This window comes from Apis dorsata, unplaced genomic scaffold, assembly GCF_000469605.1.
Source record: "Apis dorsata unplaced genomic scaffold, Apis dorsata 1.3 scaffold_571, whole genome shotgun sequence".
NCBI lineage: Eukaryota > Metazoa > Arthropoda > Insecta > Hymenoptera > Apidae > Apis > Apis dorsata.
In genome coordinates this window covers 63,759-77,671 of record NW_006263781.1, presented here as the reverse complement: position 1 = coordinate 77,671, position 13,913 = coordinate 63,759, and the positions used below count along the sequence as shown (strand labels likewise).

At 25.7% G+C, this 13,913-nt stretch overlaps 4 protein-coding genes and 1 long non-coding RNA gene across 11 annotated transcripts in view; 4 read left to right on the top strand and 1 right to left on the bottom strand.

The window, feature by feature from the left end:
• Positions 1-597: 597 nt before the first annotated feature.
• LOC116186297 lies at positions 598-1,947 on the top strand. The gene is made up of 2 exons (XR_004151260.1): positions 598-974; positions 1,513-1,947. It is a non-coding gene; the product is annotated as an uncharacterized LOC116186297 (long non-coding RNA).
• Positions 1,418-3,521, bottom strand: LOC102674977 (putative peptidyl-tRNA hydrolase PTRHD1). Of its 2 annotated transcripts, none has more exons than XM_006620965.2 (3): positions 3,436-3,521; positions 1,758-1,944; positions 1,418-1,594 (listed from the first exon to the last, which is right to left on the bottom strand). In XM_006620965.2, exons 2-3 carry the CDS (start codon positions 1,941-1,943, stop codon positions 1,421-1,423), a joined length of 360 nt encoding a protein of 119 aa, XP_006621028.1. In that variant the 5' UTR covers position 1,944; positions 3,436-3,521; the 3' UTR covers positions 1,418-1,420. The 2 variants fall into 2 exon arrangements, with proteins under 2 accessions (XP_006621028.1, XP_006621027.1); XM_006620964.2 differs by having other exon boundaries at positions 1,758-1,952; positions 3,431-3,514.
• Positions 3,522-3,547: 26 nt separating this feature from the next.
• On the top strand, positions 3,548-6,304 carry LOC102674844 (peroxiredoxin 1). Its single transcript, XM_006620963.1, has 4 exons — positions 3,548-3,673; positions 5,514-5,665; positions 5,757-6,065; positions 6,142-6,304. Exons 2-4 carry the CDS (start codon positions 5,532-5,534, stop codon positions 6,284-6,286), a joined length of 588 nt encoding a protein of 195 aa, XP_006621026.1. The 5' UTR covers positions 3,548-3,673; positions 5,514-5,531; the 3' UTR covers positions 6,287-6,304.
• Positions 6,305-7,066: 762 nt separating this feature from the next.
• On the top strand, positions 7,067-10,423 carry LOC116186293 (organic cation/carnitine transporter 7-like). Of its 5 annotated transcripts, none has more exons than XR_004151258.1 (9): positions 7,068-7,301; positions 8,040-8,202; positions 8,393-8,514; positions 8,607-8,851; positions 9,029-9,207; positions 9,342-9,586; positions 9,729-9,883; positions 9,983-10,098; positions 10,216-10,423. XR_004151258.1 is itself a non-coding variant. In XM_031513056.1 (9 exons), exons 1-9 carry the CDS (start codon positions 7,181-7,183, stop codon positions 10,272-10,274), a joined length of 1,410 nt encoding a protein of 469 aa, XP_031368916.1. In that variant the 5' UTR covers positions 7,069-7,180; the 3' UTR covers positions 10,275-10,423. The 5 variants fall into 5 exon arrangements, 4 of the variants coding, with proteins under 4 accessions (XP_031368919.1, XP_031368918.1, XP_031368916.1 ...); XM_031513056.1 differs by having other exon boundaries at positions 7,069-7,301; positions 9,729-9,888; XM_031513057.1 differs by having other exon boundaries at positions 7,234-7,314; positions 9,729-9,888.
• Positions 10,424-12,975: 2,552 nt separating this feature from the next.
• The window catches only part of LOC102675610, a 16,950-nt gene continuing 16,012 nt past the window's right edge, over positions 12,976-13,913 (top strand). For both annotated transcript variants that reach the window (XM_031513055.1, XM_031513054.1), the window contains exon 1: positions 12,976-13,913. In XM_031513055.1, the coding sequence (XP_031368915.1) occupies positions 13,381-13,913 (533 nt within the window). In that variant the 5' untranslated portion in view covers positions 12,976-13,380.

The following is a 13,913-nucleotide window of genomic DNA, read 5'->3' as shown; positions in this document are numbered from 1 at the left end:
GAGAGAGAGAGAGAGAGAGAGAGAGAAAATACCGAATTATATCAAATATCGTTCGCACAACGTAACATAGCAACGTTATAGCAAAGTTCTAAAACAATAGACAATTAATTGATCTATTAATATGATTATCAACGTGTTCTTTTTTTTTTTTTTTTCTTTTATATATATATAAATACTACGTGAATTCTACATGAAAAATAAATTTGTTTCTTCGTTCGTTATATGAACGAGAATATTTCGAGAAAGCAGAAAATGTAAAAAGTTTGAGATCTTTTCAAATTGTCTTATTCTACTTTTTTTAACCCAAAATTAATTCGAAAAAGAAAATTGTACCTTTTAAAATATTAAAAAAAAAAAAAAAAATTATATCTTTCAAAATAATGTTACCTTGAACGTATTATATTCTCAAGTAAATTTCTGAGTCAATTAATTATTCTTCTATCTATTTATTTGTTTGCTAAAATGCAACCAAAAGCATTTAAGCATAATTATAATATTATGTATTTATATTATTATAATTTCTATTATAATCATTACTTTTATTATACATTATTATGTTTTTAAGATTTTTTTTCTTTCTTAAATTATATCTATCTGTAAAAAAAATCTGATTTTTCTGATGTATCAAAATTTATATTCAAAAATTTCAATCGTGTTCAATCATCTAGGAAATTTGAATTTTATTTTCATCGAAAAAATAATGAGATATGATTATTATAACGAGGAACGATTAATACTTATTCCCCCGATGTGTGTCATTTATACACGCACAATAAATATGTGCGTACCTGTGTCATTTTATCGCCTTTGGTATGCTCTAATAAAATAGTGCATATTTTTGCACAATCGTGAGGGAAAATTTTTATACAAATATCAGTTAATAATGCATATCTTGACATAATTTTTATCTAGATTAGTAATAATACCAACTGTAAAGCAAAGGAGTAATGTGTACACATTGTCAATACTATCAGGTATTGTTAAATAAAGAATAAGTATATATCTATCGTTTTCATATTGGCGTATAGCAAATCCCGAGATGGAATTGATTCCTATTTATACATATATATATATATATATATATATATATAAAAAAATAAAAAATAAAGGAAAAATTTATAAATTTATAAGATTAATTTATTATTACTTGATAATTGAATACGTGTTAATGCTATCTTTTTTTAAACTGAATTTGAAATTCTTTTTTTTTTTTGAAGTAAAAATCTTTCAAATTTAATAATTAAAACTTTATATTGATTATTTTTTGAAATATATGGTACTATATATTTATATATAGTACTATATAATTATATATGGTACTATATAATTATTATTTTATAATATTTAGTTTTATTATGATTGATTATAATGTACAATGTAGAAAAAAATAGCATAGTTATATAATCAAAATTATATCTTTTTACAATTTAAGTAACTTATATTTCTTAAAATATGATTGTACTTTATCCTTTGGGTAAGGTTTTGTTGCTAAACATGTTGGAATATTTTCAGGCTGTTCAATCCAGAGTTTATGATGGATGTTCTCATTTGTCAATGTTAAAGATAAATTATTTAAACTGGTCTCATCTGGAATCTAACATTAATATAAATATAAATATATCCATATATGAATATATTATAAATGTCACCATACTCCTTCGCTATTTTAAAAATTGTATACACAAGAGTTATGCACAATAATATGTTCAAATTGACGTCTAATATCTATAATACATATAGTTCCTGGATATACTTACTTCCAAGATAACTTTGTGCATAACATCTAAATTGGCAAGATAGGCTTGTGTGTAATTATCATTGTAAAAAAGATGAGTAACAGCAGTGCACGCATGGCATGCTTGAGCTATAACTGCGCCAATGGGCCAATGCATTGTCTTCAGAAGATCTCCTCTTACTACCACATATTGAACTAGCACGCTCATCCTAATAATGCAAAAGATATTTAATTTTCTTAGAATATTATAAAATTATAGAATATGCAAAAAATTATCGTAAGGCTGATCTTGATGAATTATTAAATTTTGGACATTTATGTCAATTGTGTCAAATTCTTTTAATTTTCTATATGCTAAATTTAATGCAATTTACAATCCTTACATAGTAAGTGCCAAAAATATATATAATTCATATAAATAAGAAAACAATAGGAAGTACTTTTAAAGTATTTATCTATTGAAATGTCTGTTTAGTATTATAATCCAAAAGTAAAATACAAATATCATTGTAATATTCTTTTGGCGTTGTAGTTTAAATCAGATGTATTATTTATATAAATTGTTGTTATTAAAGACAAATTACTCATACAAAAATACTGTGTATAATATGTTATAATGTTCAAAACATATTTCATTTATGTAGAATACAATAACTTTGTACATTTAAAATATTTTTCATTATTATTAATATACCATAAAATATATAATCTGCTGAAATTTTTTATGAATAAAAGTTTAAAAAAAAATTTTGATCTTTACTTTTTTTAAATAAATTATGTTTTTACAATTTTATCAAAATATATACATTCAAATACATCTCATTTAATATATATTTAATATATACAATGAAATATGAAATTTTATTTAATTTATTCGTTTATTTAACAAACAATCTATGTTTAGAAAAAAACTACCTGTTTGTAATAATAAATATTATCAATCACAAAAATACTGATTATATTATTGTATTTTATTTAATTAATTTTATTTATTTAATTTTAAAAAAATAACAAAAATTTTCATATAAAATTTAGTTTATGATCTAATTTAGTTTAAAAAAAAATACAAAATGAATATATAAATTTAAATCTTTGTTCGAATATAAATAAAAAAAGATACGAAATTTATTCATAGGAAAAATTCATTTAAATGATTACAAGATTATTGTAATATATTACAAAATTAAATAAAAATATAATAGTAACTAAAAAAATTAATACAGATCATTATTTTAATTATTACATGTAACTTTTTATATTCTATCTATTATTTTATCTATACATAATTATTCTATTTATACATTATTCTATCGATATATAATTTCCTGATTACATTTATGAAATTTTTTTTTTTATGTAAAATTTTATTATTTTATATAACTTTCAAACTTTTTTTATTAATAATATTATTTATTTAAATTTTCAATTATAATATTATTTAAACACATTTTATTTCACATGAAAATTATTGTTATAACTTATATTCGAGATTTTTTTTATTGTATTTTATTATTTATAATAAATATTATTTTTTAAAATACAATTTGTCTTTACTCAAATGTTTTATTAATATATTAATCAATTAATTGATGATTTTATAATTTTCATTTATAAATAATAAGATATACATATTAATTAAAATCAAGAAAAATAATGTTTATGTATTCTTCTTCTTTTTGTATAAACAATCGTAGTAATACCTATCAAAAAAATAAAACTAATTTTTCTCTAAAAGAATAAATTATACTGATAGAAAAAGTATTTTTCCATAGAGGGCAGCACTGACTATAGATGGCGCATATGATGTTTTTCAGTTGCAAATATTACGTAGAAGGTGAATTCCATCGAACCGGTTACCATTCTCGTACATCTTTGCAAGCGAGACTGTTGGACGAATAGTGATTCTACATAAAATACAATTTTGTTACAAAATAAAAGGTATAAATTTTATACAGTTACATTTAATTTTAAACTAATATTTATATGTAATTAATTTTATAATATTTTTAATTTTTATCCATTTATATATATTTAAATATGATTGTAAACGGAAAAAATTTAAAAATTATGAAATACTATGTTAGTATATATCAGTATATAAATCTTTATATATAAATACTAAAAATACAAAAATTATATTTTATTATTATTAAACAGATCGAAATTGCATAGAATTTTGCTTTTATTTGTTTTTAACTTTTTTTTTTTAAAGTTTATTCGATCTAGTTTCAGAAAGTTCTCGATGGTGCAATAACTACTCACACAAAAGAAATACCTAATGTACTTATATACGTAGAAATGGTTGAATAATACATGATTATTACAAATCAATTTATTAGTTTTAGAAATAGAATTTAATTATATTTTATAAAATTATATGAATTGTAATATATTTTTTAAAGTTTTTTTAAAATATTACATGATTACATAAAATATATCTTTAATAATATATTAGAAAATTTCATAATTGTAAAGATTTCTTATAAAGACCATAAATTTTTACATATCTTTTTTCATATAATAAGTAACATAAAATACTTTTTAATATATATATATATATATATATATTCAATATCGATTAAATTGTATTGATCTGTAACATAGCAAAAGCGTCTTGTAGTTTTCATATTTTTTTTTTTTTTAATTTTAAATGAGTATTCTTAAAATTTTGTTTTATTATTTCCAATAAAGCAATGATTATCTTTTGCAATTATTCATTTTTTCCAATTATTAATATATTATTAAATATATAAATTTTATAGGTTATTTATAACATATTTTCGTGTACAGAATCATTTTTTTTCTTTTCGACATTATTTTTTTAACAAATAAAATATAATATATAATGATAATATAACTAAAACAATTTTATGTAACAATTTTCGGAAATATGTAAAAAGCTTAAAGATAGGATGAATAAGGTTATATTTATTTTTTAAATAAGATAAATTATGGAAAAGAAATAATTTAATGTTAAAAGAAAAATATTAAAAGTTTAAAAAAACTTTCACGAAAATTGAAAATTATAATTTTATAATTAAAAAAAAAAGATTAATTTTGCTATAAAGAAAACTTAAAAATTTATATTAATATGTTATGTTCATACAAAAAGATGTGTAAATTTTTGTTATATTACAAATAGCTAAGTAATTATTTCAAAGAATGAATATAATAATGAAATTATTTAAAAGAATAAATATAAAAGATAAAGACTAATTAAAGACATGTTTGTATTTTATTTTAAAAAAATTAAAATTTTGTAAATTATTTAATTTATAATCTAATTCTATTATACTATTATATAAAAATACTATTATGTGAAAAATTTTTCAAAAGAAATTATATATTTTATTTTTTAAAAAAATATAATAATTGCATTTTCCAAATACAAAAATATATAAAATTATATAAATATAATACAGGAATATAAATTTAATTTTGTCCTGTAAAATTTTTTTCTATCTTTTTTTCTATCTTTTTTAGAAATATGTAACTATGCTCAATTGAGTAGAAAATCTTATATATTGTATACATTAATCAAGCACAATATATAATGTTTTTACATTAATAATAAGTAATAATATTAATATTATTATATAGTATCTGTAAATAACATTTTAATATCTATAATAATTTTAATAAAATATTGATAACCTATAACTATAATTTAAAATGGATGTCTATATAAATTTTTTTTATAATGGAAAATAAAAATTATTTTCAAATTATATTGAAAATTTATATTAAAAATTTGTGAAAATTTTGTTTGTTATTACAGAAACATAAAACCTTAATAATGCCGGTTCCAGCACTTCAAAAACCTGCACCTAATTTTAAAGGTACTGCAGTTGTGAATGGAGAATTTAAAGATATTTCTCTTTCTGATTATAGTGGAAAATATCTTGTTTTATTTTTCTATCCATTAGACTTGTAAGTATTTTAATTCATGATTTTGTATGTATTGATGATGTAATTTTTTAATTATGTATCATATGTCAAAAAATGATAATTTATTTTGCAGTACATTTGTTTGTCCCACTGAAATCATTGCCTTTTCTGATCGTGCTGATGAATTTGAACAAATTGGTTGTAAAGTCATTGCAGCATCTACTGATTCTCACTTCAGTCATTTAGCATGGGTAAATACACCACGTAAGCAAGGTGGTCTTGGTGAAATGAACATTCCTCTTCTTGCTGATAAAAGTTCCAAGATCGCACGTGATTATGGCGTACTTGATGAAGAAAGTGGAATTCCATTTCGTGGTCTCTTCATCATAGATGATAAACAAAATTTACGTCAAGTTACTATCAATGACTTACCAGTTGGCAGGTAAAATTCACATAAACTAATATTTTTACATATCTAATATATGATGTTTTATCTTAATAAATTCATATATTTATAGATCTGTTGATGAGACTTTGCGTTTAGTCCAAGCATTCCAATATACTGATAAACATGGAGAAGTATGTCCAGCAGGCTGGAAACCAGGAAAGAAAACTATGAAACCTGATGTAGTTGGTTCTAAAGAATATTTTAAAGATACATAAATGAAAAAAAGAAAAAAAGAAATTTCTATACTTTATTAAAACTGTCATTTATGTAAAATATTACATTTTTTAAAATCAATCAAAAACTTGTTTTGTAATAAACATGGTATATAATTTAAAATCATAACATTAATTATATTTTCAATATCAACTATTTTCATTTCTTATAATAAATAAGTATCTTTCATACATTGTGTATTTTTCTATCCATTAATCACTCATTTAAATAATATATTTCATTATCTAGTTTTATTTTTGTTTAATGATTGTAAATATATATACAATCATACATATTTAAAATGAAGATTGTCATTATTAACTATTGAATGGTTTTTGTTAGCAATTTAATTTTGAAAGTATGAGATTGGAAATTATTGAATTGACATTAATTACGGATAAAATAATGTATATACATCTTTATGGCTTCTCAATATAACAAATGGACTTATATAAATCAATATTTATCATTAAATTATAAAATATATAATGTCTAATAATTGTGAAAATGTCATTGCTAAAACAGGTTAAGAAATTCATAAAATATTTTAATATTAAAATAGTAAATTTCTAAAAAAGGGAGACAATAAATTTAAAATATTAATATTTATTGAATAATATTTGTTGTTATGATATAATATTTACAATTATAATTTAAAATTTGACTTTTTCATTTTAGTTTTAAATGTTAAAGTATTATTATAATCTTTCAAACGATAATTTAATATTCTAATAATTATAATGTCATAGAAACCTATTTTTAAAATGTGTCCCTATAATCGTAAAAAAGATTAAGAAACTATATACAGTTCAATATATGACGGGAATAATATTATTTAATATAATTCAATTACAGGATGTGGTCTCTTTCACTGTTTTATTATTGGATTATGTGGCATGTGTGCAATTGCAGAAGCTTGCGTTCTTCCAACTATTCTAATTGTAGTTCCATTCATGGCATGTGATTTAAGTCTAAGTGCAAGTCAAGCAACTACTGTGCACGCTACGTTAACATTAGGTACATATAGAATGTATGTACGTAGATATTTTTTAACAATATATGACAAACTGATGAAATTATTAATTGACAATAAAAAATTATTTATAAAACTAATAATTAATAAGAACGTGAGATTGAATACGCCATTCTAATCATCAAATCATTTCAAAAAAATTAAATATCAATTCTATGATAATTCAATTTAAAGTGTTGTTCTAAATGATAAAACTAGAGACATGGAATTTTTTTTACACTTGATACTTCTGATTAGATCTTTATGAAATAATAATTATAAGTGAACTATTATAAGATTCATAAAAATAACTTAATAATATTTCAAACTATATTTATATACAAATTTATTTAATTATTTTTTTTTTCATTGCTCATGCAACAGTGATTCACTCATTAGATTCTCTATTATTACAAAAATTCGAATAATGAAGATGTAATTCAAATTTTCAATTCATTGAAAAAATAGGAGAATATTTCACTGATACGCAATAAAATGATTCATCATTATTCATTTTATAACTGAGGAATATATAATTCGATTTCTTATCCGGAAATTATTCCTCATTAAATTTCACTAGTCATTGCCACTAGTATGAATCACTCAGGGTCGTGAGATTTCAATTCAATGACAAATACAGTTCCGTTATTTCTAAGCTTTCTAATATGTTTATGATAAATTAATATATATATATATTTGAAATGATTTACAGTATATTTTACGAATAATAAGATTGTGTATAGGAATGGCTGTAGGAGGATTTCTATTCGGAATAATAATCGATGCAAGTGGACGTAAGAGTTCCATTCCTATTACTATGATCGTTGTATTTTGCGCTACTATCAGTTTATCCTTTGCGCAAACTACATTTCTGATATACATTTCAACATTTATACTTGGATTAGGGTAAGTTTATCTAATCACGTAAATTTTTATGAAATTATAAAATATATTGCTTAATAATTATGATTTAAATAATAATAATAATAAGTCTCTAAAATTGTTCGATAATTAAAAAAATATTATCACCTATCTTTCCTATGCACAACACATTTAACATATACGTAAGAGCATAAAAAGCATTCGTTTATTTCAGATTAGCTGGTAATAATGTGGTTTTAAGAGTATATCTAATCGAATTACTGCCCATGAAACGAAGAGGCTTTTGTTTAGTTATTTTGGATGTATTAGGAATCCTTAGTTACATATCTATTTTAGGCTAGTGTTTATAAATACGTATCAAACTTGTATTTATTATTACATTATAGAGAGAAGTATAAAGGATAAAATTAAAACATTAAAATTCGCAGGAATGTCATGGCTGCTAATGCCTTCGATCTTATTATTCCAAAATAAAAAATTTCGACCAAATTCTTGGCGAGTCCTTACAGGATTAGGAGGTATACCAAATTTGATTATAGCGTGTGCGACTAGTTTGCTGCCGGCAAGTCCAAGATATTTGCTTTATCGGCGACGGCATGAGGAAGCATTATCGATATTACGACAAATTTATGCAATTAATAATTCGAAACACGTCGATACTTTCGTACTTTCAGTACAGTTCATTTTCTATTAATCTCACAACTATCATCGCGGATTTTTATGCAAAATCAAATTTTTATAAACATTAATATCCTATATTCTAAATTTTGCATAAATGCATATCCGTGTTTATAAATTAAATGATTAAATATTTAATGTAATACATAACGATATTTTTTTCTTATTCTAGCTAAGCAATTTGGAAAACTGTGTTAAACAAATTGAAGAGGAAGACGAGGAAACGAATAATATGATCAGAACGATACATAAATTTTGTATTAAAACATATAAACGTATTCGAGAAATATGTAAATCATTTAAATATACTACAATATTAGGAATTTGTACTAATTTTCTGCAATTTCCGGGGTAAAATATTATTTATATTTTTCTTATAGTGTTTACATTAATTTCCACACATTTTCCATACCAATATCTTTTTTTTTTCGAGATTCTTTTATAAAATCAATTTCAGTTTAACGATTAGTAATTATAACAATTAGGATTATGTGGGTTGCTCTCTGGAGTGCACAAATCCTACAGCAAACCGAGAATTTTCACAAATCGTCAAAGAAGGATTACGCATGCGTCATTGATATAGAAGACATGGCGTTAGGGTTTTTGCGTAATTGTCAAGAGGTGGACATGGATCGTTTTCGAATGCTTTTGTATTTATCATTGAGCTATTTAGTAGCAGAAATTTTATTGGTAATTGGAATCGATGTTGTGGGTAGAAAAATATTTCTAGGTAAACGTATTATCGTCTTATAATACTTAATTTTCAATGTTCACAAATATCGTATGAATATATATATATATTATAAAATCAACTTCTTTCTTATTCGTTCGTTGCTTTAAACAACTTTAAAATTAACTTTATTTTTTTTCAGTGTTTTCGGGTGTAGTGGGAGCAACAGCATGCCTGGGCTTATTGTTTACAGTTCATAACGTAATACAACTCGTTCTTTTACTGATTATATTAGCAACTTACGTAATTGGTCGTACAACAGCGTCGATAATCTTACTGGAAAATTATTTTACTGGCGTAAGGTTAATTATGAAACAGTTTGTGAAAAATGGATGGGTATATCTATCTCTCTCGCACGTGTGAAATTTTTGTTAAATCATTTCGGCTTCGTTTCAGGGGTACGATCATCGGTTTATCTAGAATATTTCCATACTTGGTCGGTAGTTTTAGTAAATTATTTCTAAATGTACAGTGCGCTTCTAGCATCATCGTTATGTTGGGAATTTTAATGAGTAAATGAAAGAAAATTTTCTACTTTTCTCTAACTTTTTCTTTTTTTTTTTTTTAGAAATAAAAAAAAAAAGAAAAGGTTTTCTTGGGAAAATTTTAACGAACCTAAATGATTCCAGGCGCTGCCGTTGCAGGATCACGAATGACTGATCTAACCCGGTTACCGATGCAAGAATAACTCGTTAACATTCTTCTATGGTCTTATATAATCTTGATAAATTATGGATTATTATTACTTTTATTGCATCATGATTGTGAGCATAATGTATTACAAATCTGCTATGGAGAGAATAAAAATTTTTTTTTTATACAAAAAATGCATTTTACGAAAAAACCCTTTTTTCTTTTTGCACGTTATAATTATTATTAATTAACAAAATAAGATTTAATTAAGAATATATTTGACAAACAATATCCGATTATAACACGATCGCTGTGAAATTTATTTACTGTGGAATTCTTTGAAAATTATTTCTGATATTTTAAGAAAATGATTTAACGTGATTGCGCGCGTGTTAAATATGTCTGTAATCTATACACAAAGGTTACACAATATTCTAATGCTATATACCAGCGAAGAATGAAATCATAATAGAAATCTACTATTTCAAAGTTCGGTTTTTCGAATATTTATCAAGTATTCCATTACTGAAATAACTCGTTCCATTTATTGCTTCGTCAGATAATTTAATACGAAATTAGTATTCCATGCGTTAGTATCTTTTGTAAATATCGAAAATGATGTGCGAGATTAAAAAAAATCGTAAAAGTTTTGAAAAAAATTTTTTCATCTCGAAGTATTTATGACATTAAAGAAGAGAGAAAAAAAAAATATAGATAAAATTTATTTCGAGTCTATAAAAAAGACTCGATTCTGAAAAGTTTCGAAATTTCGAAGTTTCGAGTATCTAGAAAAGATTATTATCGATATTTGAATGTCAACAGTTTTATCAATTTATTAATAGTTCTTCACGTAATGAAAATAAGTCGAATGATTTCGTGTATTATATTATATCACATGATATGAGAAAAGTGTGTTTCTCAACTGATGCTATTGCAAAAAATTTTTGGAAAATTGTTATTTTTATTTAATCATTTATTATTTTTTTATATTGAAAAAAAAATTAAAAATTTTTGCGTATTGATATTTTAACTTAAGAATTCATTCGTAAAAATAAATCTATAAATGTATCCTATTATAATTTTTAATTTGTCTTTATGTAATCACGAATGAAGAAGAAATTTTGTTTAGTGTCACACGTCAAGTATAATCAGATTCTTTATATAACAGGATTTTATATAACTTTTCCCACCAACTATATATTTTTTTTAATTAAATATACATATATGAAAGAATTTCACGAGATGAATTAAAAACTACTTTTACAAAGATAATAATTACCTAATAATTTTTATATATTGATATTTTTAATTTATATATCAGGCATTTAATTATACATTCAAATTAAATATCGCATAAATTGAGATAAAATATAAATAATATTTCAAGTTTCTTTTCTCAAGTTCACATTTATATTCATATTACTTGAATGAGATACTACAATATCAATCAAATGACTCTTCATTTTCTTTGTGAGCTTAACTCATTTTATCTAATTTCCATTAATGGCGACCCCATTTCATTAGAAACTGCAATTTTGTTTGTCATCTCGTCAATCATTTTTGAATTAATGATACAAACTTACAAAACTTACATTAGAAACAACCTATTAAAGATAAAATACAACGAAGAGACATTGATTTGCCATCAACATTATATAATTTAATCCAATAATACTCGATAATACAACAATTACTCGAAAATGTAATGGAAAATTAATTAAAACAAATTCAGCTCACGAACAAAGTCCCTTGAGGTCACTTCAATGTCATTCTACTTCATAATTAATTTCATAATAACGTATACTTCCTATAAAAATACAAAGAAACAAAAACCTAATACATCTCAATTCGATTAATCCTTTAGAATGATGCTCCAATGAAAAATTCATAATAATCGGATAATCAAGCACTACTAAAAAAAAAAAAAAAAAGGAAAAAAAAATATCGTTCGAATATCGTTCGCTGAATAAAATTTATTAACAAACAAAAATTTCACTGCGGCGAAAAAGTATTCTCTATAATTTGTTTGCCTATTATAAAAAAGGGGTTGCCTCGAGAAACACACCGCACTACAGAGAGAGTATGCAGACGCGTATAAATACGAACGTGGGCGGCCATTCGAGAGGATACGCGCGCCATAGTGTTTCCACCGTCTATTTTCGACGAGAACAGGAAGAGCCGTCTCTTTTCCACGGTTATCGTGCGCCACGCGCATGCCCCTTCGAGCGTCGGTGTTCGAAGCCTGGCCGTGTGTCGTTGTATTCGTTGTAAATACCGAATGCCGAATGCTCGCTACCGAAAATAATCACGCGAGGACGTTGCTGCGATTTCGGACCGCTACTTCTTCCGCGGCCCTCCCGACACCGCCAAAAAATGCATTCCCAACGTGAACCTTCGAGATATTCGCGCTTAGAGAGTTAATTCCATCGTATCCCATCCTCCCACGAAACAATAAAATTCGATGTAATGGTAAAATATCGATCCTGTGCGCGCGTGTTTAGATCAATGAAGGATCTGTCGAGCATGTTTCTATCGATATGCGAAAGAGAGTGGAAAATGTAGGAAAAATGGTTCACGATCCCTCGACTTTTTGAGCAAGTACAGTGAGTTCAAGTTCGGTTCTACGTGTTGTAAATGTAGAATAATAGTATTTTGTGTAACTCGTTGTACGAAAGTTATATGGTGATCTTTACGATGATTTAGTGATGTGTCAAAAATTTAAAAATAAAATATAACAGGGAGAGAGGTGTATTTGATATCGTTTCTACGACGATGCGCGTTTGATTTAAAAATAAATATAAAATAGAACAAACCTCGTTACACAGTATTATTACATCTCAACGTTTCCCAATTCTCTACGAAAAATATCCTTATTTACGAATATTCTCAGTGGAATTCACCTCGTGAAAAAATATCGTAAAATTCCATCCTCGGAGAAAACAGTGTTGGGAAACACTGAATCACATGTTTACACGCGAATATATTAAATTTTGGCGCGGAGGGTGGCTAAACTCGTATCTAAATCCGCGAAAGGAAAAGAAGAATGTACTCTAAAATTAAACTCAACCCCGATATATTTAGAGCATCGATAACACAATCGAGCGAGAAAAAAAAGTAAATATAAATCACCCATATACATATATGCAAACGCGTAGAACCAGATGGCTGAGAATGAGAAATTTGGCGATCAAGCGTTTGGGCATGAGAGGAACGGGAATCGGGGATCGTGCGGCCGCAACAACAGCGAACAAAGGGCGCAACCGAGGCCCACGACGAGGCCACGCAAAGTGGAGTGCGAGGGCGAGTTGCCGGCGCCACCGCCGGATCCGTGGGCCAATCTCTGGCCCAGCCTGCACAACAATTCCCGCGACCAGCAGGTGGAGGCGGGGAGGAACAGCCGGAGCCTGGACGAGGACGAGGACATGATCGCCTACTTGACGGACGATCTCGGCTCGCTGCCGCCGTTCGAGGGGCGGACCCCGTCGGGGTGCCCCTCGAGAAATTCTGCCGTGTCCGCGATGGCTATTTCAAGCGTTTACGCGGAAGACGCTTTCGAGCATTTGGACCGGTTGTACGCGTTCGTGGACCAGATTCTCGAGCTCAGGGATCGAAACGCGAAGTTTTTCAAGCGCGTGAGGAATCTGGAACGGCTGAAGGTGTTGAGGGACGCGAACCAAAAGTTGGAATACGCTTT